Below are 27,385 nucleotides of genomic sequence, written 5' to 3'. Positions count from 1 at the left end.
CTTTATTCCTTTGTCTGTAGATGTAGAGATTATGCTAACACTAAATGAATTAATAGTGGGAACTCTAACCTCTGTGGAATAGATTCTCGCCCGATGAAAAGCTGCACAAAACCACTGAAGTCAATAGACAGACCTATACTGATTTTTAAACCAGTTGATCTGACATTCTGATTGTAAGGAATTAACATATTTTTTCAATTAAGTACCAAAGAAACCACTCAGTAATAATGGGATAAAAGTAAACAGAATTGATTTTGTTAGAAAGTAGTCATTTTAAGTGATTAATATGTTGACTCCCATTGTGTAAAATTTATAAGGAGCCTTTACTAAGAATCTGAAAGCCAAATGTTAATGTTGCAATCAAATGCTGATTTTAAAAAAATTACACAATCTAGAGCTAATCAGTGATTTGGCTGACAGTTCATAGCTGTTGTTCAGAGGCAGTTGTGAGACTTTATTCGCTCGATTAGCAGCATTGTGGAGGAGATATGTCAGATCCTATAAGTTACAAAACAGTTGTGTCTGTCTTCAGTAGCCTAGTTTGTGCATTGGTGCTAACATAAGCCTTATTTCTCCAAACAGTTAAATATGTGCTTGACTTTAAGCATGCTAGTAGTCTGATTGAAGTGAATGGAAATTATAACATGCTTAAAATTATGTACACTCTTCAAGACTTTGTGGGTTGGAATAATTTACCAAAGTTTGTAGTGGATTTACCATCACTGATAATTTTGAAATCAAGATTGGATGTTTCCCTAAAAGATATATTCTAGAAGTTGTTATGGAAAAGTCCTATGGCCTGTGCCGTACAGATGATCAGACTAGATGATCACAATGGTCCTTCTGGCCTTGGAATCTATGAATCTAAGGTTCTGGCCCAGGGCCTTTGAGACAGAGTGATTCTTGGCTCTCTCTTCAGTGGTATGAGTGATATTATGTGGATAATTATGCTTGATTCAGGAAGTGGTCATCATTATTGTTTGTCACTTCAATACCATAGCCAAGACCCAGTATTTTCACTACTTCTTCAAGTGCTGTCCCTGTGGGTGCTCCACTCCAGGTGATGGTGTGTCCTGGCTCTTTTGATCAGAGATCTTCGGTAGCAGTGCCCGGCTGGGACTTGTGCGCCCAGCTGCTATCTTGAGATCTCGTTAGAGTCTGCTTGAGCGCGCACGTTCTGTGCCCCTCTCAGTTCCTTCTCAACCGTCCTCAATGAAGGAAACAATTGGAAAGAATATAGAAATAGTAACATCCCAATTGTTTCCCTTCCCTTAGAATAGTTACTTAGTTTTAAAACAAAACAAAACCCTTTTTTCCTCAAGCTTGTCTCCCATGGAGACACTCTTCCCCCAGCATTCCTAGTTCAATAATGCCAGGGGCTTCAGGATTTAAGAAATGCTGGAGTCTGATGGACGCTCACATTTGTGTGAAGTGCCTCGGCGAGACACACATCCCTGCCAAGTGTGTCCATTGCACGAGTCTCAAAACCAGTGCTCATCGTGACAGGGACCTGTGGCTGAGAATGCTTCTCATGCAAAAATCCCTGCAGCTGCCTGTGAAGACGGGCAATGTCAAACCCTCTCCCTCTCACTCCCTAGCCAGGTCTGAACCTCTTCTCAGGCAAAGAGGCAAGAAGCCCAACTGTCTCCAAGCAGAGACTTTCACAAAGGTAAAGGGTCTCCTGCGAGATCCTTCCTCTCAGTACTGACAGCGCCGAAGGCAGGTGCCTCCAACTGTCCCAGCACCTCAGCCACTGCTCCCATGGAGCGCAGAGGCAGGGACCCAACTTCCCGTGCCAGGAAGGTCTCCTTGGAACTGGTACTTTCGGCACCGAAAATAGACCCGGTACCAACAGCGTACTCTGCTTCAGTGCTGAAAATAACGTTGGCACCAAGCCTGCCTTCTGCTCAGATAGCAGCAGCAGACCTCCCGCAGGGCACCTACAAGAGACCTGTGGCACCAGGAAAAGCCAAACAAAAGTCTGTGCATATCTCTGAGGACAGATCGCGCGCAGCAGAGTCAGAGCCTAGGGAACAGCAACAACAGTTCCTAAGTCAGGATGACCTTTCAGGGGCACCTGAGCCTAACTCTCTGCTCCTGGACACACACTGCTCACTTTTTGACCAGCAGCTCTCATCACCTGACCTGGCTATCTTTACTAACAGCAAGCCTGATACGCGGCAGCAGGTGGAGTGCTCCCCACTTGCCTCTCCTCCTCCACCGGAACCTTTTGCACCTCAGATCACAGCTCACAACCACTAGCCTCAGTCTCCCTACTTCGTCCTCCTGGGGTGGCACCTAACTTTTCTTATCCGATGCCTTGGCCTCATTGGTACCCTTGGCCAGCTCCTACTGCCACTCACCTTCATGCTTCTTCCACCAGACCACAAGCTCCTTCTGAGCATCTGTCTCCAGCTCCATCTACTTCTGGAGCACCTGAACTCCCCTCTGAAGTGGTGGGCTATGGACCATACCCTGATTCATCGACTCTTAACTCTCCATCAGCTCCAGACGGGCCCTCATGCCGCCACCTCCACAGAATGTGGATGACTTCAAACAGTTTCAGGAACTTTTCAAGAGGGTGGCACTCAGCCAAGACATTCCTTTAGAGGCGGTCCAGGAGGCACAACACAAACGCCTCAAAATCCTCCAACCCTCTGTGCCCTCAAAGATGGCGCTTCCCATAAATGAAGCACTCCTCGAATCAGCTGATACTTTCTGGTAGACCCCAGCCTTTATCTTATCAACTATCAAAAAGGTTGAACGTAAATATTATGTTCTTGCTAAGGACATAGACTTCTTATTCTCCCATCCACAACCAAATTCTCTTGTAGTGGATGCAGCAACTCACAGGACAAAACAGCTGCACTACTGGCCCACCCCACAAGACCAGGACCTCAAACGCCTTGACATCTTGGGCCACAAAGTTTATACCTCCTCCACTCTGCAGTTCAGAGCTGCAAACTATTCTTCCCTACTTGCAAGCTATGACTTCGATAACTACAATAAACTCTTTGATTTTTACCTCCCATGTTCCAGAGGACAGGAGAGCAGACTTTAAGTCAGTCTTTGTCGAGGGCCAATTGGTCTGCAGAATGGCCCTACAAGCATCTCTGGACATGGCAGATACAGCTGCCCGTACTACTGCAATCACAGTGGTTATGCATAGATCTTCCTGGCTGTCTGCATCCAGTATCCTCAAAGATCCACAGACCAAAGTGGAGGACCTCCCCTTTGATAAAGACAAACTCTTTTCCAAGAAAAACGACAAAGTCCTTCACACCATGAAAGACTCTAGAGCGACCCTGCACACTCTGGACATCTAGCCATCCCTTCCCATAAGACAATGGTATCAACCTTACCAGAGGCCACGCACGCAACAGTATCACTGGCCTCAGAACAGACCATACAATATACCCAGGAATCGCCCTAGACCTCCAAGGCACAGACAAAACCAAGCGCAAACAGGTACCTCCCACCCATAGGGACAGAAACAATTTTGAAGCATTGGTCGAGGGTCTGCATGACCACCTCTTGACTCCATTGCCTACTTGCCCATTTGGCCACTGCCTCCAGGTTTTCCACCATGCCTGGCAGCAAATTACCCAGGACCATTGGGCCTGGAAATAGTTCAGTCTGATTACTCTATCCCTTTTATATCATACCCTCCTATCCTATCCCGTCCCTCTTCAGGGACCCCTCTCATGAGGCTCTTCTTCTACAGATAGATGCAGTGGAAGCTGTGCCGACACAGCATCGAGGAAAAAGGTTCTGCTCCCACTCCTTTCTGACCCAGAAAATGACCGGGGGATAGAGGCCTATACTAGACCTACACCGACTGAACAAATTCGTAAGGATACAGAAATTCAGGATGGTCACACTGGGCACAATAATACCTGCACTGGGACAAGGGGACTAGTTCACAGGCCTCAACTTACAGGACGCCTATTTTCATATATCCATTCATCCACCCCACAGACGCTTCCTACGGTTCGCAATTGGTCATGACAATTTCCAGTACAGGGTTCTCCCTTTCGGACTCTCCACAGCACCAAGAGTATTCTCCAAGACCCTAGCTGTAGTCGTGGCCCACCTCTGCAGACACAGGATTATACTTTTCCCCTACCTAGACAATTTGCCTCATCAAGGGCAACTCGTATGACAAGACACTTCAAGCTACCCATTTCGCCGTCTCCCTCTTCCACAGCTTGGGCCTGCAAATAAATGTCCAAAAATCCACCCTGACATGTACACAGCAGATTGAATTCATTGGAGCTCACCTGGACTCAATTCGAACCAGAACCTCACTCCCACACAACAGATTCGTCGCTATCATACACCTCATACATATGCTCTCTGTTCGTCCCAGGATACAGGCAAGAATTTGCCTACAGCTCCTTGGCCACATGGCAGCCACCGCCTTCGTGGTCAAGTACACCAGGCTGCACATGAGATGTCTTCAGGCCTGGCTCAACTCAAACTACAAACCCAGCAGGCACAGCCTCTGAATGCTGCTAACTACTCCAGCAAACGTACTAGCTTCCCTGCAGTGGTGGACAAGACCAGAGAACCTTTGCATGGGCAATCCCTTCCAACAACAATCCCCCATACTCATTCTCACCACTTCCCTGATTGGTTGGGAAGCACATCTGGGGGGGACACACGGCACAAGGCCACTGGTCTGCTCCAGAGATGCGTCTACACATAAATCTCCTAAAGCGCAGAGCAGTGAGACAAGCCTGCCTTCACTTTCTTCCCCTCAAAGAACAAATCTATCTGGGTCCTAACGGAAAATATAGTATGTATGTTTTACATCAACAGATGGGGGAGCACAATCGCATTCTCTCTATGCATGGAGGCCATCCGATTGTGGAATTGGTGCATACAACACCACATACAAATTACTGCGTCGTACCTACCTGGTTGTTACAACATTACTACTGACACACTCAGCAGACACTTCTCCAAAGAATACGGATGGGAATTGCACCCCGGGATACTACAACAGCTCTTCTCCCACTGGTAGATCTCTTTGCCACAATGCAGAATCGCAAATATTGCACATTTTGCTCCAGAGCAGGATTCGGGACTGCATCACTAGGATGTTGTTCCTCATCTCGTGGAACAGCTCGCTCACGTACACCTTTCCACCGATCCCTCTGATACACAGGGTCCTGTGCAAGATCAGAGACGACAAGGCCCAGGTTATATTCATTACCCTGGCTTGGTTGAGACAGACATGGTATCCACATGTCCGCTCGTTTTCCACGGACTCTCTCCAACAGACCAGATCTGCTTTCTCAGGACAGTGGATGAATTCTTCACCCTCAGCTCCAGAAACTCCACCTGATAGCATGGTTTCTTCATGGTTCCAGACCCATGGATTAGCCTGTTCTGAGCAAGTCCAATATTTTCTCCTGCATAGTAGAAAAGAGTCCATTGATAAAACTTACCTGAAGAAGTGGAAGTGCTTCTCCCTGTGGTGCTCAAATAAACACTTATCACCCCATATTGTGACCCTCCCTAACATCCTAGACTACCTGCTAAAACTAAAACTCTCACCTCCATCAGAGTACGCCTTGCGGCCCTTACCACCTTCCATGATTCGTTAATGCCTATTTACTCTTTGCCCACCCCACCATAAAACGCTTTCTCACGGGCCTACAAAATCTCTACTCCGAGATTTAGCCATCGGCAACTGCATGGATTCTCAATCTCATTCTTCGTGGCCGTCTGAAACCTCCATTCGAGCCCTTAGCTACCTCATCTCTTCTTCATATGTCCATGAAGGTAGCTTTCTTGGTTGCTATAACATCAGCAAGGAGGGTAGGGGAAATAAGCACCCTGATGGCCTACCCCCCTACACAACCTTTTCTAAAGACAAAGTTACCCTGTGACCATACCCTAAATTTTTCCCTAAGGTGGTGTCCACCTTCCACGTTAATCAACCAATATAGCTATCCACATTCTATCCCAAACCTCATGAGACTCCGCATGAGGCGACGCTGCATATCCTCGACATCAGACGAGCAATTAGCTTCTATTTAGACAGGACTAAACCATTTTGTAAGTCCTCGTGACTATTTGTCTCCATTAACGAGAGATCAAAGGATGCAACCATTTCTAAACAGCGCCTTTCCAAGTGGATCTTTGACTGCTCAGATCCTGATACTGCATTCAGAATGCTCAATGGCCCGAAGGCATCAGAACTCATTCTACTCGAGCCGTGTCAACATCTGGGGCCTTCCTACCCATTCCTGATATCTGTAATGCAGCCACATGGTCATCCGAACACACATTTACCAAACATTATACTATCACACAGGATACCACGGCAGACACCATAGTAGGCCATACAGTACTGTCTACAGTACTCACTACCACAACTCCAAAGTCCCACCAGCCATAGTGAGTACCACTTCACATTCACTTGGAGTGGAGCACCCACAGGGACAGCACTCTAAGAAGAAGAGAAAGTTACTCACCTTGCATTAACTGAGCTTCTTTGAGGTGTGTCCCCCTGTGGGTGCTCCACTCCCTGCCCTCCTCCCCTATACTTTGGAGTACTGTTCTGACCTCTCCATGGAAGAGAAGGAACTGAGAGGGGCGCGGGACATGTGTGCTCAGGCAGACTCTAATGAGACTGTGAGACAACAGCTGAGCACGTGCATCCCAGCCAGGCACTGCTACCGAAGATCTCTGATCAACAGCGACAGGATGCACCGTCACCCGGAGTGGAGCACCCATAGAGGGACACATCTCAAAGAACCTCAGTTACTGCAAGGTGAGCAACTTTCTCTTATCTTTCTGTACTTAAGCCTCTAATTTAGTGGAATTAATTAATTTAATTTAATTTTATTTTATTTTATTAATTTAATTTAATGAGTATGTCCATACAGTGGAAGTCTTGGTTTATGCACTTGTTTTTGTCTGTCTTTTTTCACTGAAGACATCCTGCATCATGTATGGTGGTGTAATCCATGCAAGGTAGTATAGCAACAGTGTAGGAGTCAGTTACAAAGTCCCTAAGATGATCCTACAGGATTGACTGAGTTCAGTATCAATTTTGTGTGCATGGCTCAAGCACGACCATACTGGGGCCCAGTGCTCCGCAGTTGACCCTGCCTCCCCCTCAAGTACAACACCAGATGTTTATAGTGCTCAAGCATTGTACTATCCCACAATATCTAGAGTTTTTGCTTAGCCTGATGGTGTTTCGGTGAAAGGTGTACACTTGTTTCTTGGTCAGGAACTATGTACGATGATAATTCCTGAGTACACTCAGGAATCCCGCTAACTTGTGCTCAGTGTCCTTAAATCTTTTTGATTGGATGGCAATGCAAAGATCACTTGAATAAATGAATCTTCACATGTCAGGGGAATTCTGATTGGTCATTTGTGTAAATGTTAAACAGCAAGGATAATAGCATTGATTCTTGGGGCAATCCATTGCGCTGAGTGTGTCATTGACTTTTTTGACCACCCATCCCAACAAAGAAATGTTAATTTTTGAGCTGCAAGGAGATGACCTGGAGCATCTTGCTATTTCTCAAAATTCTTTCCAGTTTAAATAGAAGTATACTGCTACCTAGATATAACCCCACCTGATATAACAAAATTTAGATATAATGCGGTAAAGCAGTGCTCCGGGGGGGCAGGGCTGCACACTCTGTTGGATCAAAGCAAGTTCTGTATAACACGGTTATAACGCGATAAGATTTTTTGGCTCCCAAGGACAGTGTTATATTGAGGTAGAGGTGTACACAATTGTTCACAGTGTGATAAGCAGCTGACAGATCAAAAAACACAGGCCCTGTAATTTTAAATGTTTCAATTATCTGTGATGTATTGAGTTAGGTTTGCAACTTGGCTACAGCATGAACATCCTGGGCAGAAACAGTTGTGGTCATTGGTCAATTGTCCTTCCACTCTTGGCACTATTCTTCCCATTGTCACTGCTCATATAGCTTGTAGTTTGAGTCGAGTAAGGATATTCAGTGGTAACTCTTCACAGATCATCATCAAACGTGTATAGTTTACTGAGGATCTTTGCTCCAGCCAGAGTGACTATGCTTGATAGCATTATACCAGGCATTGTAGAGTGAAGTTCCCAGATCTGGCTTATTCCGATGAATCCAAGCCTAAGGACCTCCCCGATGCTAGGTAGGGCCATGGTATGCATGCCTTTGCACATCGATAAAGAGAGCATGAGCAGCTGGCATGTTTTTGTCCATCCTGCTGACATGCCTGTAAAGCATGCAACTCTACTTTTGAATATAGTGAGCAATTGGAGGAAGGCCAAATTTCTGCAAGATTATGGCATTTTGCACAAAATCTAACCACTTTATGCTAGAATTTGGCACTGACAGTGCATATGGAATGCCTCTAGCCACTCCAAGTCTCTCCATTAGAAGGTCTAGTTTTCTGACCCATCTAGAAATACAGGAAATATACAGATTTGAGAGATTCTGAATTTTGTCTCAGAGCAGAGATGCTTTTTCATCCGTAAGTGAGACGTGAAGTTCATGCAGTAGGAAGCATGAGCTGCCTGTTGGAGAACATCCAGTTTGCTGTGACTGTTTGATCTCTGCTTGCATCCTAAGTAGATGAACTCATAAAAATGCGTGCCACAGTGTTCGACCCCACCTGTACCAGGGGTTCTGGTGCTTCACGGTAGATGGTCTTGGTCTTCTGCCATGAGATATTCAACTCCATAGTGTGTGTGACATCTTGGAAACTTTGAAGGGCAGTTCTGAAATTCTCTGGCTTCTCCATAAGCAAAGCAGCATTGTCATCATAGTTTTGTTTGGTGAACAGTTCTTTACCAGCCTTGATTCTGGTATATAGAATGGCAAGTCTTAATATCCAGTTGATAGTTTGACAGAATAATGCCAGGGCAAGAATGTATCCGTGCTGCACACTTGAGGTTGTGTGGAAACACTGCTCTCTTGCACCAGTACCAGACTGAAGGTCACGCACCAGATTTAGCAGAACATTTGGGACACCAACTCGTTTCAGTGCAAGCAAAAGTGCTGACCTGCCAGCTAAATCAAAAGCCACTTCGCTCTTGATATATGCCACATATTTTTTTTTAAAAAGAAGGAAACATTGTCAAAACCTCCTAGTTGTGTAGATCTGGCCTGTGTACACAAGTGTTCTTATTACTTTTTCCCTCATTTTCCTGGCCTTCCTCCCTCTGTCTGTTGCAACTTGTTCTATTAAACTGTACGTTCTTTAGGACAGGGAGCAGCTTTTATTGTTTGTTTGTGTATCACCTAGCACAATCATCCTTATCCTAATTGGGGCCTTTAGGCACTAGTAGAATAAAATATTGATAAATATGCAGCATGGCCACCCACTCGGTATGGTAGAGTTGTGTGTTGGGAATTATATGGCAAAGAAATGTGATCATGAAATGATTAACTGAGCATTCTGATTGTTGAAAAAATAAAGGGGCGGTGGAGAACATTTAATTCCTGTTAATAATTTATCATGCAGAAAACAAAATCACTGTTAGAGGATGGAAAATATGCCAGTGAAAAATATGAAAAAAATCCATGATCACTTTGCTCTACATGGAAAATATGTTGATTTTTAATTTTTAGGGCACAGGTTCCGCACTGAAACCCTGGAAACGGCTTAGCCTGTACTGTTTTTCTGACAGGTATAAAGTATCACTAATTCTGACAATTAATGGAAATTCTGTTAACCTTATATATAGGTTACACTTTTGGCAGCATCCATTCTTATGGTGCTGGTTGTTCCAATGATCTCATGTCATCAGAACATGCCTGTTCTCTGCTCAATCCAGGTGATATTAGTGCTGAGTACTGCTATAATATGGGTTGTTCCTTCCCCTTTGTGTTATCTGTGCTGGAGGACAGGATTCAAAACTGCAGCTTGACGCTGAGACTTTGGCGCAGCAACAATTTTCAGAGAAAGCTGAGCAATTCAATCCCTTTTCAGTCAAACTATTTTTTAAAATATATTTTGGGAAATACTTATGCCTTAAGATCTTTAAAGAGGTTATTTGGTTTTGCTTTTATTGGCAGACATCAGTGTTAGTTCTTTCTTTTTTTCCCTCCAGACCTGGAAACTTGCCAATCCAAATCCTTATGGTGGTGGGTGGAGCAATGGGGAAATATACAAGTATGCCTTGTCCTCCCAGAAATAATCTGTATATTTGATAACAGCACAAATGGATGTTTTGGGGAAGATGTGCACTTTAAAATAAAATATTTCATATGTTTTTCTAAGCATAATTGTAAAATTTGAGATTAAAGTAATTAAGGCTAGTCATTATAAAGAATACCCAGTTTACTCTAGATATAGATGGAATAATACCCTTTTGTATTACCCACTTCTCTCAATTTCACTAATTTAACCTAATGTTTAAGTCACTAAAAAGGACACTGCTGTTGAGTTTGAGAATTGCCTTCAGATTGTGTCCCAGGAAGTATCTTCTTTCCACTAATCAAAGGCTAATTCTGCCTTGACATTTTTCCACAAATTCTGGCTAGCTCAGCAGCCTTCTCATTGTCACTTTTGACTGATGTATTTATATCTGTGAGAGTACCAGCTTCCACTGACCATGGTCCTTAACACAGCCTGAGAAATGTTTTGAACCATGTAAAGGTTCCTTCAGTGAAGAGCCAACAGCGTAATGACTCTGCTCCTGAGCATAGAATTGGAATTGGATGCAATCTTGCCCTGGTACAAGGTGTTAAGATGAATTTTCTCGTATGTTACTCCTTTCCTGAGTTGGCACAATAGCTGCTATTTCAGGATTTATTATCCTAGCTATTTAAAAAAATAACTTCAAAATACAAACTATTGGCTGGATCACCCTCTCTCATGTTAAAACCTGCTTAAGAAGGTGAAAGAGGAAGAAAAGCTTTGAAAGGATTCCATTGCTGAACCTCTCACGTATTGCTCCCTTGGAGTAAGGCTTTGCCCCTTCCCCCCATAATTAAACCACACTTCAAACCCCATATGTGTCTCAGGAGGTCAGTGCTATGCATATGGAGGCCCTGTGTCTCCAGCTGTAATAGATCTGTACTGCCAGGATTCCCGTCTCCCATGGCTGCTGCTGACATCTCCAGCCCCATTATGAAACAGTTAATAGAAGCTCTGGTAGTACTCCTTTTCCAAGTAAGCTCCATTGGGAATGTTGTGTCTTCCTCCCTCCCAGTCAGTATGAGGCTGCCTACTCCCCTTCCCTCATTCTCCTTCCAACTGTGGATCCTGATCCCACAGAGCCTCATCCATGTTGCCTTGGAAAGAGAGCACAATGCTAAATAGTAGTCTTACCCCTTCTATGCAAGAATGGGAAGATCATCTCTGTGGTGATCTGGGGGGAAACAATCTGACCCAGTAATTAACAAATAAGTTGACATACCTAATTTGAGTGACAGTATTTAAGATATACAAATGCAAAATCAGGTATCTCAAACCAGTAAACCTCCATCCCTTTCATGTAGTTTATCAGGCAAACTGATTTGATAAAAATATGGTAAAGCTATTTGTTCCTGCACTAAGGTCATGTACACCAAATTCTAGCCTACAATAATTTTTTTTAAATGTTTTGAATAATTAGTGTTTGATAAAGTGAGAAACTAATAGTACTTATTTGAGCCAGGCTGAAGGAGTAGATACTGTGCAAGCTTCCCACATGCAAAGCTTCCAGTCCATACTGCTGTTCCAGTTTGGGGAGGGCTTTTAAACAGAGATTATCAATCATATAATATTGTGTTGTGGTTTTGTAGTGTGGAGACCAATCCTAGAATCAGAATTACTTTTTATATTGGATATACTAACACCTGAAAATGTTTTAAAATAGCCTTAGCTGTTCAAAAAGGTTTCTGATGATCTTGTCAGGAACCCAGAAAAATGTAGAAAATAATGTAATCAAATTGTAGTTCCGTGTGCTGCAGTTTTCAGCTTCTCTAGGCCTAAAGTACTGGGCCATCATAAGACTCATAAGGGAAGACTCAGTAGAACCAAGTAACAAGATGAACAGCCTAGTAGGAATTGGAAACATCAAAAATCACATTTTTTTACATAAGTGAACCATCTGTCTGTTATGGTAGATGGATCCAACTGGTGACTGACTGGATTCCTTATACCTATTGTAATAATACCAGCATTTATTTTCATGTTGATCCACTGTATTAGCAGGTGCTGGAATTCTATGGACTCGGGTCAGGTGTAGCTTGTTATCTCTACCCAGGACATCAGAATAACTCATTAGACATAGAGAACTTAGGTGTATGATAGAGACGTCTCTGGAAGGAAATTCTGGGGAGAAGCTGAGGATGGGGTTTCCATTTCTGTTGTTGTTTGAATTCCCAGTGAAGCTAATTCCAAATGTGGAGTAAGTTGGTCTAAATACAGTGTGTGTGTTTGTATTCTGTTCCAGCCAGGACAGGAACTCCACCAGCTTTTGCTCTTTACAAGCAATTTCAGAAGAATCATTAAGTTTAGAGGAGATAGGGGAAAGCCAATTTATGTTTGCACACTTATGATCCACCCATGGCAGAAAACAATTGATTTTTTCTGGAGAAAACTTTGCACTGAGGAGATCATGACATGCTGCTTCTAAATCATATTGTTTGAATAGTAATGCACCAATCCAACCTGTATAAATACGACACACTTGATTTTTAGAGGTATTGTCCATTTAGTCTTATGGTAATTCTGCGCTTTCTGTGTTTCCATAGTTACATGAGATAGAAGCCAGTACTAGAACATACAGTGTTATTTAATCCCTGGGCACCAGTTAATGGATTCCTCAGTGCTGTGTGCTGATGCAGTAGGAAATTGTTAGTGCTAAACCCAGGGTTTAAGATTAATTTTATAATGTTAATTCTTCTTCAAGTGCTGTCCCTGTGGCTGCTCCCCTTGAGGTGTTGGTGTGTCCTGGCACCGTCAATCAGAGATTTTTGGTCGCAGTACCTGTATGGGTCATGCAAGCGCAGTAGGCGTCTCGTGGTGCTGTTGATGCCACGTCTAACATGTGCACAAAGCAAGCCCTCCAGTTCCTTCTCAATCATCCTTGGCTGAAGATGGAGCTCTGGGCTCTTCCAAACCTTTCAGAAAAAAATAGATTAGTTAGTCATGTAGAAAGTTGTAGTTAGCGTTAATGTTTATTATCAAAAAAGTTTACTTTTATCCAGTTTACCATCCCTGCATTGGAGGTGGTTAACTGTTAAGATGCCTGGCTCCCCAGGCTTTAAGCGATGCAGCTCCTGCCGCGAAGCAGTGCCCGTTTTGGATGGACACTCTTTGTGTGTCCAATGTCTTGGGACCTACTGTAGCAATGGAAAAGCGAGAACCCAGCATGACCAGCATCTCAGACTCAAAATAATCTTGATGGAGAAAACTCTCCAACATGAGCCAGACGTCCTCTCCAGGCGCACGCACGCACACCACCCCCCACACACACCCGCACCTGCAGGGACAGGAGACATGCCTTCCTCTAAAACACCAAGGAAGAGGGCACAGATGTCTCTGCAGAGAGCACCGCAGAAACAGCAGCTGTCTCCTGCCAGGTCACTACCTCCGATCCCAACACATGCTCAGGTGAGTACCTGTGATGCTCCAGACTCCTTCGGCACCACCAAGTCCCAAGCGAAGGAGATGGAGTCAAGGCACACACAGCGACTTGCCTCCTCCATGGCACCAAATCCACCCGTAAGGGACCTGGTACCAAGTGTCTCCTCAAGCACCATGCTTCTGCCCTCCGGCACCGACATTGCAGTCAGCACCAGTTGAGAAAGCCAAGCCAGCACTGACCATGCCGACTAAACCAGCAACCCCTGTGGCTCTGTCCCAATATCAGCCTTGTGTGAGGTGGGATTCGGGGCTCTCCACTGTTCCGCTCATGATTTCAGCTGGGGGGTAGGTGTGCCAGGGATTTAGCTATGAGGGGGGCACAGAGGCTGAAACCAGGAGCAAAACTGCACAGTGCCCTGGCGCTTCCCCTGTAGCTAATGCCCCAAGCTCCAGTGACCCCTCTGAGGCTGAATCCAAGAACAGAGCTGTGGCTCTGAAGCCCCAAACCCCAGCACTATTCCTGGGTCTAAAGCCTTGAACCCTGGTGCTCCTGCGGGCCAGAGGCCCGGCACCCCCACCTAGAACCTCAGCACTCCAAGGGTAAGAAGCCCTGGGCCCAGACCACCCCCACCCTGCGGCTGCAGCCCCAACTCCTACCACCCTGCAGTGGCAGCCCCAATCCACCTGTGGCTGAAGTCCTGAGCGCCCTCCCCCCCACCGGTGGCTGAAGCCTCAATCCCTGCAGACCTAAAGCCCTGAGCTCTTCCTCCTGCCCCCTCGCTGGACCCTGGAGTTTTTATAGCATGTTGGAGTGGATGCTCAGAAAGAAAAAGTTTGAGAACCCTTGCAGTAAGTATTTGCTGGGTTTGGCGGTTTTTTTGGTCTCCTTTGCTGCCTGATTGATTACTTCCAATTCCACATGGTTTCCAGTTCAAGCATGTTCTGAGGGCAGGACTATAAAAGGTAGATGCGACAGAGCTTGCCCTCTCAGTTGCTTCCAACCACAACATAAGAACATAAGAATGGACATACTGGGTCAAATCAAAGATCCATCTAGCCCAGTATCCTGTCTTCCGACAGTGGCCAATGCCAGGTGCCTTAGAGGGAGTGAATGGAACAAGTAATCATCAAGCAATCCATTCCCTGTTGCCCATTCCCCGCTTCTGGCAAACAGAGGCTAGAGACACCATCCCTGCCCATCCTGGCTAATAGCCATTGATGGACCTATCCTCCATGAATTTATCTAGTTCTTTTTCAAACCCTTGTATAGTCTTGGCCTTCACAACATCCTCTGGCAAAGAGTTCCACAGGCTGACTGTGCGTTGTGTGAGGAAATACTTTCTTTTGTTTGTTTTAAATCTGCTGCCTATTAATTTCCTTTGGTGACCCTTAGTCCTTGTGTTATGAGAAGGAGTAAATGAAATTTCTTTATTTACTTTGTGTACACCAGTCATGATTTTATATACCTCAGTCATGTCCCCACTTGTCTCTTTTCCAAGCTGGAAGGTCCCAGTCTTGTTAATCTTTCCTCATATGGAAGCTGTTCCATATCCTAATCATTTTTGTTGCCCTTTTCTGAACCTTTTCCAATTCTAATATATCTTTGGTTATCTATAACAAGACAGATTAAAAATCCTTAGCAAGTTAGATAAGCGCCTTGTTTTTTTCTGTAAATCGATAGTTATCTTAGTGTTAGTTTGGTGTTACTAGTAATTAGAATGGTGGATTTGAAGAACCAGAAACACTAATTTAAGCACTGTCCTGCATTTTTTCCATCATCTGACACCCATACTTGATGCCAAAAATGCTTAGGAAAAGAGCACTCTCCTTCTTGGTGTACTATATGCAGGACATTTACACTGTGAGCTAGAAAGAAGAGGCAGAACATACTCGAAGCCGCCTTCTATAGGATGCCTTGTTGGCTAAAGTCGCTGGATCTGAGAATGGAAATAAGAAGCCTGGATTGCTCTAGGACTTTCTTGGTTCCAAGAAGCCCACTTCATCTTAGTCTTCTGCTTCAGCTCTGAGCTGAAGATCGAAGATTAACCAGTCAGCAACAAAAATCTCAGACTCACTTTCAAAAAGGGTACTGACACTAGCTGAAACTGGCTTGGACAATAGGTATTCTATGCCTGAAGTCTCTAAGGAAATAGGACCTTCGATTCCAAGGAAAAAGAAAGCCAAGATCAAGCATCTTTCTGGGCCTGGTGTTGTCTTCCATTTGGGGAACTCATCAGATCCTTCAGATCGCGAATGTGCAGATCCAAGACAGACGGGAGACTGAGATTGCACTTTGCAGTCAGTACCTGAGAAATCAATAAATCACTATATTGCATTGGCACTTACGCCTTCTGAGGTGGTTTCCACACAGGTACTTGTGGAACTATACTTATCAAATCCATTTTGAGTTTCACCAATAGAAAAGAGAGGTTTGGATAAGGATCTGACACAACAGTCGTCTTCTCACAAAAAAAAAAAAGGCAGATTCTTCATCACATGGATCTTCTGTGATGCTGCTGCCACCTCTCAGAACACCTGCTAGAAAGACTATTTCACCCTTGTCGCTACTACAGATTTCTACCTCTGTGGTATCAGTAATTGGTTCCTTGTCAGATCTGGGCTTGGATTCACATTCAGAAGAGGAGATGGATACAACAGTTTACCTGGAGCCTCAACCTCAAAGCCATTTTTGGGAGATAGACTATCACAAATATGCATTTTCTCATGGCTGAGATGGTACAGAACTGGACAAATCATCATGAGTGGCAAGGACCTCCCTGGATGCCTTGGTCATACTGGCCAACTTCAGCATTTCTATTTCAATCTCCTTCAACAGCAATGACTTCAGTTTTGCATGGGGACAAGGAAATTCCAAGAGATTCAGTGCCAAAACAAAAAATTCTGCACACAATATCTTAAAATAAATAACACTATATAATCAGTCAAGTTTTGATTATTTTGGTAATTTATTTCAAAATATCTGTCAGCAACGATACAGACACACACAAAAATTCCCCCAGGAGTAGAGAGTTAAAGAAACTTCTGTGACAACCCTGTTCTGTTTCTCTGCCCCCTCCCCACTGTGACACCAACTGGGAGGCCAGACACCCATACTGCAGAGTGCCCCTCAGCCTGAACACTCAGAACCCCTCCCCACAGATCCCAGCTGCGGGCCCCTGTCCCCAGGCCACATACTCTCACACAGACCCTGCTCTTCTAGAGCCCAGGGATCAAGAGGGAGAAACCACCTGATACTGGGTCCGTGGCTTGTGTGGAGTTTCCTGAACACCACCTCCTTCCTTCAGGACATGCCGGGAACTGCAGCTGCCTGGAACTCTCCGTCTCCGCCCCTTTCCCCTTGGCAGTATCTCTGTTTACAAGTTGGGCTCTGCCGAATCCAGCATCCCCTAGTGGTGGCTAGCAGCTCTGCAGCCAATTTCTGTGGGGGAAGAAAGAGGAAATTCTGTCCAGAACATTAATTTTTGCGTAAATTCTGCATTGTGCAATGGCACAGAATTCCCTGAGGAGTAAAGAATGGGAGTAGAATGTAAATGTTCCAATGACACAGAAAGAAAAAAATTAGATTCCTTAGGAAGAGAGGTATTTTCTGCAGCTTCTCTACACATGAGGATAACTAACTACTTAGCTCTCATGGGTAGGGATCAGTTTCTCTTCTCGGACAAGATCTCCCTTTTTACAAAAAATCTTCCTGAGGAATACTGCAGACTGACTAATGACCTTACTAAAGAGGATCATAATGTTGCTAAACATTCATTGAGAGCATCTTTCAGTGTTTCAGATGCATAGTCAAGATCAGTAGCTGCAGCAATAACTATCCAAAGACATGCATGGCTACGCAACTCTTCTCTTTCCCAAGAAATGTGGGAGATGAATGGTTTAGTTAAAAAACTGATGAGTTGTTAGAGGAAAATGAGAGAGTCGGCCCACAGCAAGATCTCTGGGTCTCTTGCAACCTCTTAAGAGAAGAATTCCTACACCAGCTATCAAAGACAATATTACTTACCTTAGTCTTCGTCTTCCTATTTCAACAAAGGCAGACAAATGCTACAGCAACAACAGCCCAATCTTCTTCTTTTCAACACCAGTATGGAAGATGTCCCTTTAAGTCTAAACTGAGACAGAAGAATTCATCTCCACTTCTTCGTTACTGACAGACCTCAGTTTTGACATGGGAATAGAGAGCAGCAAGCTAGCTTTGAATTCCATTCCCCTTTTATTTGGAAACCATTTACGCCACTTTTACAGGCAAATGAGTTTGGGACACTATAAAGAACTGTTATACCATCCAGTTCAAGACCATCCCTCCAAGCCAACCTCCCATTTCCTCTCTATTCGGGGACTCCTCTACAAATGAGTGTTACGAGTGGAAATCAGCTCTCTGCTAAGAGAGAAAGCAATAGAAGAGGTTCTAATAGATTTCAGAAATTTGGGTTTCTATTCCTACAATTTCCTAATTCCAAACAAAGATGGGGGTTGATCATTCAAAGGTTTCATTACATAATGTTAACTATGGGTTCTATTTTTGCTTTCCTTTCCTATCTGGATTGGTTTGCTGCTCTCAGCCAAAAAGATGCTTGCTTTCATATTTCAATAAAGACCCTCTCACAGGAGGTACCCTGCATTTCACCAGGGAACAAGACCATTTCCAGTACAAGTCCTCCTTTTGGCCTTTCCACTGCACCCAGAACCTTTACAAAATGCCTATCTGTAGTGGCAGCTTTTCAGAAAAGATGGGATTTTTGTGCTTCTGTATTTAAACTATTGGCTGCTAAAAGCAGATCCAAACATGAACTGAGAGTGGACACTCATTTCACATGCTCTGTGTTTCAGAGTTTGCAGTTTTGGATCAATGAAAAGACATCTTTACTGATACCTTCACAGAGTATCTCTTTCATAGGAGCAGTTCTAGACTCCAGAACAGTGAAGGCTTACCTTCCAGAGGACAAGAATCAGTCTCAGAAAGCGAAGTTCTTCCTCTCCCTTCTAGGTCTCATGGCATCAACCACATATGTTACACTCAATGCGAGACTAAAGATGAGATTTCTTCTACACTGGGGGCGGTGGTGTAGAAGAAATGAAACCTAAAGACACATGAACCTAATAATTACTATTCCAAACAAAATCCAGAAAACTGGTCCTGATCCGTCCTCCACAAGAGAGTTTTCTGGATTTTGGTGGATTTGTAGATGTTTGAACGAATTAGAGAAATCTTTCTAAAGATCAAAGATATAGCTGTTATGTCATTTAGGGTACATTTATCCAAAACTGCAGTATACCAATAGATGGTAAATCTGTAATATCATTCAGGTTTCTAAAAGTTTATTAAATCTTTATTCCCCCTATAAGAAAGCCTGTTCCTGCTTGGAATTTAAACTTGGTGCTTTCACAGCTTATGTTTTCTTCCTTCAAACCATTATCTACGTGTTCTGTATTTTATCTTTCAATCAAGACTGCATTTATCATAGTAGTAATGTGAGCTAGGAGGATTAATAAACTTGTGCTTTGATGGCTCACCCTCCATTTACAGTTTTTCATAAAGACAAAGTAGTTCTCTGTCCTGACCCAAAGCATTGATTCCGGAAATAATTTTGGACTTCTATGTTATCCAATCTATTTTTCTATCGTTGTTCCCCCCCCCCAATCACACTTGAATAAGAGTGGAGTGAAGTTGCATTGTTTGGACACTAAAAGTGTTATTGTTCTGTTTGGATAAGATCAAGGATTTCAGATTGTCGCACAGATTGTTTCATATGCGGGTAACTGTAAAGGAAATCCCATTACAGCACAAACATTGTCTAGATGGATCAAACTATCTATAATAGAAACTTATAAGAATGCCTCACATTATCTTCTTTCTATGATTAGTACACACTCTGCTAGAGGAGTGGTAGTATCCACAGTGTATCAAGACAGGTCCCAGTAATTGAAATTTGTAGAGCAGTCCCATGAAGTTCAATATGTATCTTTACTAAACATTATGCGCTAGATATTGCAACTAAGTCTGATGCTCTAATAGATTTGCTCTGCAGTCCTTATTTAGTTGTAGTATTGTAATATTACCAAAGATTTTTAAAAGTAACCTATAGGCCTATTATACAACATCCTGTGTCTGTTACTGAATGAACATGGTCAAAATATGTCTAAAGTTGAAATATTTGACTTCCTAATTAGAATTTATATTATTCTTTTCTGCAGCTTTAAGTAGGAGATAGTATCATAGCATGTGAATTAATGATCGCTATTTTCTTTTGCCAGTACTTCAGCTTAGGCTGCAGCAAAGACGGACAAGAGAACAGCTGGTGGACCAGGGCATCATGCCACGTAAGACTAATTTTATTTACAGTAACTTGTATCATAGTTCAAGACATATATAAAATAATTGAAGATGAAAATTTCTAAGGAAAGCAGTCAGGATAATTTTGTCATTTGATGATATTCATTTAATACATACAAGAAAATTATAGGTAATTTAAATAAGAGGTATTTAAAAAACAAGATAAAGTCAGTAAACTAAATTAATCTGCAGACAGAAAAGCCACTGTGGTAGTGTCCCCCTAGAGTTGGAGACATTTGAAATAAGAGCAGACCAATGATAGAAAATACTGGGCCTAATTATTCTTTACAACATTTTAAACTGTGAGTAACTTCTCTGCAAATGATTGAATTACACCAATGAAAGCAAGTGGACAAATAAGGTTTACTGAATGACTTAGGAAGTCATTTCTATCTCTAATTCTAGGATATAGTCTAAAACAAAGTTACTGTTTATTAATTTAGTTACAGTTTGAAAATGTAGATAATTTAGATGCTGTTTATTAATCAGGTACAGTTTGAAAACTCAGTTAATTTAGTTATGTTAGTTGTATTTACAGTACTATTAGCTGAAATTTCTACATTGTATTTTTAAAAATATATGGCTTCTTTCTAAATTATTTCAGTACTTTAAAGAAAACTAACTATATTTGATCCTGACGTCCATTTTTCCCCTTGACTTTGCTTATTTAGGGTTAGTGCCAGCACAAAGGTAACCTAAAGTCAGTTTAATCAATAGCAGAAGATCCCATGCATAAAGGGTTTGAGTGGCATAGAGCTGCTGTTCCCAGCACCAACACCGCTCCATCTCCCAAGAAAAAGGAGAGGGCTCTGGTTGTGGTGTTTTTATGCCCTGGCTATCCCTGACTGCCATAACATTCTTTAGTGAACATAAGCAGCTGGAACAAGACAGAGCAGCTTATGCTGGGAGACCAGCTGGGTGGAAGGCAGCGCTAGGATCAGGGAAGTGCAAAGACAGATTAAAGCCACCTTTGATACCACCATCCCTAGTTGCACTGAACACTGCCCTCTCCCCCCTCAAGCATCTTTACCTTAGTCCATTTTTAGAATCAGTGAAAGCTGACAATGTCTAGTAAGAGAAAACTGGACTCCATAGATTATGGACCCCATTAGAAAAATTATTCTTTATTCAATAAACAAATATACCAATTTAAAATTACAAAAATACATTAGTGACAATTATTATAAATAATAGTCAAGTCTTCACTGCTTGAAGTCACAATTCCTTGCATTCCTTGCATGGCTTCTTGAAACTAATCTCTTCTTGGAGGTTTCCAGTTACCCAACACGCCTGAGACTGCTTCACTATAGTATCCTCTTAGCCTTTTCAGTACAGTAGTGGCCTATCAGTAAGGCTATGTTTTAGTAAAGGGTATTTTTAGTAAAAGTCATGGACAGGTCATGGGCAGTAAACAAAATTTCACGTCCTGTGACCTGTCCGTGACTTTTACTATATACCCCTGACTAAAACTTTGGGGGTGGGATGGCACTGGGGGGGGGCAGGTGCTGGGAGGGCATGGCTGGGGGGATGCTACAGGTGGTGGGGGGGGTGGCGGGGTTGGGGCAGGTTTCCTTCCTGGCTCCTAGGAAGCGGCTACCTCCAGCTCCTAGCTCCACATGCTGTATCCACTCTGCCCCAAGCCCCGGTTCTAAAGCTCCCATTGGCTGGGAACCACAGCCTATGGAAGCTGCAACAGCAGTGCCTGCGCACAGAGGCCACACATGGAGCCAGGAGCTGAGGGATGGGAGTTCCTGTCGCCCTTCTGGGGAGCCCTCCCTCTACCCACAGGTAAGCACCACCCCACACCTTAGTCCCCAGCCCTGAACCCCCGCACACCCAAACTCCTGCTGCTGTGGAGCGGGGAGTTGAGACTGCCCCAGCAGCAGCCGGTGCGACTGGCCCAGGGGCTGCCTGAGCGGCTCAGTCAGCTCCCAGGACAACCGCAGGGGCCACTGCAGAAGTTATGAAGGTCACAAAAAGTCACGGAATACCTTCTCTCTCAAGCACAGCTGGGCTTTCAGCTACAATGTTGCAGACTTCTTACACTGTGGAGGGGCTCCAAGGAGGCACCTTTCTTTTTCTGTCTGGGAATCAACAGACTTCATTAGGAAACTGAGGAGATACCACTTTAAAAAATACAAATGTGTCCTGGATTTTTTCCCTTAATTGTTCATATTTTCTTGAAAATTGCTTCAGAGTGAAACACAACATTATGGTGCTAGTCTATTTTAACTGTTCTTTACTTTGAATATTTTGTGTTTTTACAGTGTTTAAAAACATATTAGTGCAGATAGTTCTTAGTAAAAGACCATTTCTTTACCTGCCTGAATGTTTTGTGCATTGATCTTTCCTGTATTTATTATTAGAGAAAATAAATCTTAAGTGAAGGGTAATGTAGTGGGACAGATAGACAGCTTCAGTATTTTGAATGGTGGCTGATAAAATTCTACCATAGAGCACTTTATTGGTAAATAGCTAATCATCATATGACATGGGTGACATAAAATATTAGAATTTATTAGGGCATCACAGTATATCTTTAAAATGTTCTAATGTTCTCTGCATATGCATGAGAAGTGGCATTTGTTTTGCCTTCATGATCCACAGCTTTGCTTAGCTACAAATCCCAATTTAGAATCTATGCCTTTGTTATATCAGTGAGTTACAGTAATTCTCTGTGTGAGAAAGACTTAACCTGTACATATTTTAACAATGAGCTACAATCTCATAGACTCATAGACTCCAGGACTGGAAGGGACCTCGAGAGGTCATCGAGTCCAGTCCCCTGCCCTCATGGCAGGACCAAATATTGTCTAGACCATCCCTAATAGACATTTATCTAACCTACTCTTAAATATCTCCAGAGATGGAGATTCCACAACTTCCCTAGGCAATCTATTCCAGTGTTTAACCACCTTGACAGTTAGGAACTTTTTCCTAATGTCCAACCTAAATCTCCCTTGCTGCAGTTTAAGCCCATTGCTTCTTGCTCTATCATTGGAGGCTAAGGTGAACAAGTTTTCTCCCTCCTCCTGATAACACCCTTTTAGATACCTGAAAACTGCTATCATGTCCCCTCTCAGTCTTCTCTTTTCCAAACTAAATAAACCCAATTCCTTCAGCCTTCCTTCATAGGTCATGTTCTCAAGACCTTTAATCATTCTTGTTGCTCTTCTCTGGACCCTCTCCAATTTCTCCACATCTTTCTTGAAATGCAGTGCCCAGAACTGGACACAATACTCCAGCTGAGGCCTGACCAGCGCAGAGTAAAGCGGAAGAATGACTTCTCGTGTCTTGTTTACAACACACCTGTTAATGCATCCCAGAATCACGTTTGCTTTTTTTGCAACAATATCACACTGTTGACTCATATTAAGCTTGTGGTCCACTATAACCCCTAGATCTCTTTCTGCCATACTCCTTCCTAGACAGTCTCTTCCCGTTCTGTATGTGTGAAACTGATTGTTCCTTCCTAAGTGGAGCACTTTGCATTTATCTTTATTGAACTTCATCCTGTTTACCTCAGACCATTCCTCCAATTTGTCCAGATCATTTTGAATTTTGACCCTGTCCTCCAAAGCAGTTGCAATCCCTCCCAGTTTGGTATCATCCGCAAACTTAATAAGCGTACTTTCTATGCCAACATCTAAATCGTTGATGAAGATATTGAACAGAACCGGTCCCAAAACAGACCCCTGCGGAACCCCACTTGTTATACCTTTCCAGCAGGATTGGGAGCCATTAACAACTACTCTCTGAGTACGGTTATCCAGCCAGTTATGCACCCACCTTATAGTAGCCCCATCTAAATTGTACTTTCCTAGCTTATCTATAAGAATATCATGCGAGACTGTATCAAATGCCTTACTAAAGTCTAGGTGTATCACATCCACTGCTTCTCCCTTATCCACAAGGCTCGTTATCCTATCAAAGAACGCTATCAGATTAGTTTGACACGATTTGTTCTTTACAAATCCATGCTGGCTATTCCCTATCACCTTACCACCTTCCAAGTGTTTGCAGATGATTTCTTTTAATTACCTGCTCCATTATCTTCCCTGGCACAGAAGTTAAACTAACTGGTCTGTAGTTTCCTGGGTTGTTTTTATTTCCCTTTTTATAGATGGGCACTATATTTGCCCCCTTCCAGTCTTCTGGAATCTCCCCCGTCTCCCATGATTTCCCAAAGATAATAGCTAGAGGCTCAGATACCTCTTCTATTAACTCCTTGAGTATTCTAGGATGCATTTCATCAGGCCCTGGTGACTTGCAGGCATCTAACTTTTCTAAGTGATTTTTTACTTGCTCTTTTTTTTATTTTATCTTCTAAACCTACCCTCTTCCCATAAGCATTCACTATATTAGACATTCCTTCAGACTTCTCAGTGAAGACCGAAACAAAGAAGTCATTAAGCATCTCTGCCATTTCCAAGTCTCCCGTTACTGTTTCCCCCTCCTTACTGAGCAGTGGGCCTACTCTGTCCTTGGTCTTCCTCTTGCTTCTAATGTATTGATAAAAAGTCTTCTTGTTTCCCTTTAGTCCCATAGCTAGTTTGAGTTCATTTTGTGCCTTTGCGTTTCTAATCTTGCCTCTGCATTCCTGTGTTATTTGCCTATATTCATCCTTTGTAATCTGATCTAGTTTCCATTTTTTATATGACGCCTTTTTATTTTGTAGGTCACGCAAGATCTCGTGGTTAAGCCAAGGTGGTCTTTTGCCACATTTTTTATCTTTCCTAACCATCGGAATAGCTTGCTTTTGGTCCCTTAATAGTGTCCCTTTTGAAAAACTGCCAACTCTCCTCAGTTGTTTTTCCCCTCAGTCTTGATTCCCATGGGACCTTACCTATCAGTTCTCTGAGTTTACCAAAATCCGCCTTCCTGAAATCCATTGTCTCTATTCTGCTGTACTCCCTTCTACCCTTCCTTAGAATTGCAAATTCTATGATTTCATGATCACTTTCACCCAAGCTTCCTTCTACTTTCAAATTCTCAACAAGTTCCTCCCTATTGGTTAAAATCAAGTCTAGAACAGCTTCCCCCCTAGTAGCTTTTTCAACTTTCTGAAATAAAAAGTTGTCCAGGAACTTATTGGATAGTCTGTGCCCCGCGGTGTTATTTTCCCAACATATATCTGGATAGTTGAAGTCCCCCATCACCACCAAATCTTGGGCTTTGGATGATTTTGTTAGTTGTTTGAAAAAAGCCTCATACACCTCTTCCACCTGATTAGGTGGCCTGTAGTACACTCCCAGCACGACATCACCCGTGTTTTTTACCCCTTTTAGCCTAACCCACAGACTCTCAATACTTCCGTCTCCTATGTCTATCTCCACCTCAGTCCAAGTGTGTACATTTTTAATATATAAGGCAACACCTCCTCCCTTTTTCCCCTGTCTATCCTTCCTGAGCAAACTATACCCATCCACACCAACATTCCAGTCGTGTGTCTTATCCCACCAAGTTTCAGTAATGCCAATAATGTCATAGTTGTATTTATTTATTAGCACTTCCAGTTCTTCCTGCTTATTACCCATACTTCTTGCATTTGTATATAGGCATCTAAAATACTGGTTTGATCTTGCCTCCCAGCTTTGCCCTGACCCTCCTTCCTCTCTGCCATTATAGCCTGTGCTCCCTCCTGTTTCCAACCCATCTCCCAGGTCTTGTTCCCCACTTACCTGTGGGGTTTGCTCACCTGTCCCCGTCTCAGAGTGGAATGCCTCCCTGTGCAGAGGGCCAGCACAAAGAATAGCATACTTCAGTCCCACTTAAGCTTTGTGCACAGGGATGAATTTAACCTTCAGTAAATGCAAGCAAATAATAAATAGAAAGAGTCAGATGTTGGGCTAGTAAAGTGGAGTCCCACATCTGATGTAGTGTTGAGTGCAAGATGCCTATCCTTACTTAATACACTGATTAGAGCATTTCATTTGAAAACCATTTCCTGTCAGTTTAACTCTTTCTTTCTTCTCACAGCTTTGAAAAGCCCAGCTGCATTCCATGAGCAGAGAAAGAGCTTGGAACGAGCCAGGGTAAGGGATCTAGTTTATACTTTTTTAAAAAACTATCAACATACTATTAATATCTGAAAAAAGAAAGCTAGTTTATTACTTATGAAAAACAAAAATAGATCAGTAATGTGAGATAGGCAGTTCTCAGATTGCATGGGACATTTTATTATCATTGTAAATAGTCTATGGTAATATTCTGGAAGAATCCCTAAAATTGAAATGCAACATTTGTAGCAAATCTCTTGTGTTGAGTGGGAGTGTTCTGAATTCTCCACCGGTACCAGACAGGTTGGGGGTTTAAATGTGATGGTACTCTACTCCAGGTCTGCCCCCCAGTTCGAGAAGAGCACTGTTAAAATGACAGCAGAGAAGGATGGCAGGTTTTGTGCAAGGAAACTGAGGCCTTGTCTGTGCTGAAGTTTTTAGGCACCAGTGCAGCTGTATCAGTGTAGGTACTCTGGTGGCTAAAACTGCGTTGTGGACAAGCCTTAATGCAGGCAAGAGGGGGAAAAAATGCCACCATCATATAATCCATCCTGACATTCTGTGCTCGAGGACTACAATAACAATTGTAGTGTGTGCCTGCTTCCTCTGTAGTTTGATCCAGCTTTGGATCATTGTAAAAGTACTGTAAAATTTACTAGCCTTTCCTCTGCACCAATTCTTGCTAATTCTCCCTTCCTCCACTGGTTGCCATGAAGATACACCAAAGAACAGAGCTCAGTGGTGCATGAGTTGCTACATACTACACAGAATCATAGCAGTTCCACTCCACTTACATTCTTCCACAGATGTGGAATGCAGAATATTGCCCTTAGATCTATTTTCAGTCTGCCTGTCTTCAGATTTAAGAAGTCACCACTGATCTGGATCACATTCAGAATAACCTTAAATTGTGTAGAAATTGATGGGGCCATTGATACAGCTACTACCACGTACAGTACTGTTTCAGTCCATCTCCTGGTACTTTTATATTGAGGATAATGGACAAATTGACATCTCCTAATACATATCCTTTATAAGAGAGACACAGTTAGGACAGCTGACAGCTTAGTTATGCCTGAATTACTCTGCACAATCCAGTAAGAGTCAGTTATCGTGCCATAACTTCATAAAACTGGCAGACTTCAAACTGTGAAGTCTAGTCATCTAGATCTTCAAACTTATTCCAAAGAGATGGGTTTCTTTTAAGAAAATTAATAAGGATGTTACTTTGCACAACAGATTTTAATAGCGAAGGTCTGAACTGTGCTAATATGGCATGGACCTGCATTAGGGAACAGCGTATCTCTGGATTGCTCCTGGGATGCTTACACAGGGATTGTGACCTAGACACTTAAACTGTCTCTGGTCCTTACACGGGATGTACTAATGTGTGTAGAGAAGGCTCTCTATGTACCAACACAAGGGCCAGGAGCAATTTGCTCATTAGTGCTGGCTGCTGCTTTGAAGTAGGGATGTC

At 43.1% G+C, this 27,385-nt stretch overlaps 1 protein-coding gene across 10 annotated transcripts in view; it reads left to right on the top strand.

Annotated features, from left to right (window-relative positions):
- MRTFB (myocardin related transcription factor B) overlaps positions 1-27,385 on the top strand; it is a 215,427-nt gene that overhangs the window by 142,337 nt on the left and 45,705 nt on the right. For all 10 annotated transcript variants that reach the window (XM_030577426.1, XM_030577425.1, XM_030577429.1 and 7 more), the window contains 2 exons: positions 19,831-19,896; positions 25,889-25,944. In XM_030577426.1, coding sequence (XP_030433286.1) covers positions 19,831-19,896; positions 25,889-25,944 — 122 coding nt within the window. The remainder of the gene's footprint in view (positions 1-19,830; positions 19,897-25,888; positions 25,945-27,385) is intronic.

The sequence above is a fragment of the Gopherus evgoodei genome, chromosome 10 (genome assembly GCF_007399415.2).
Source record: "Gopherus evgoodei ecotype Sinaloan lineage chromosome 10, rGopEvg1_v1.p, whole genome shotgun sequence".
Classification (NCBI taxonomy): Eukaryota; Metazoa; Chordata; order Testudines; family Testudinidae; genus Gopherus; species Gopherus evgoodei.
The sequence above is the reverse complement of the archived record's forward strand: the minus strand, read 5'-3'. Positions and strand labels throughout refer to the sequence as shown.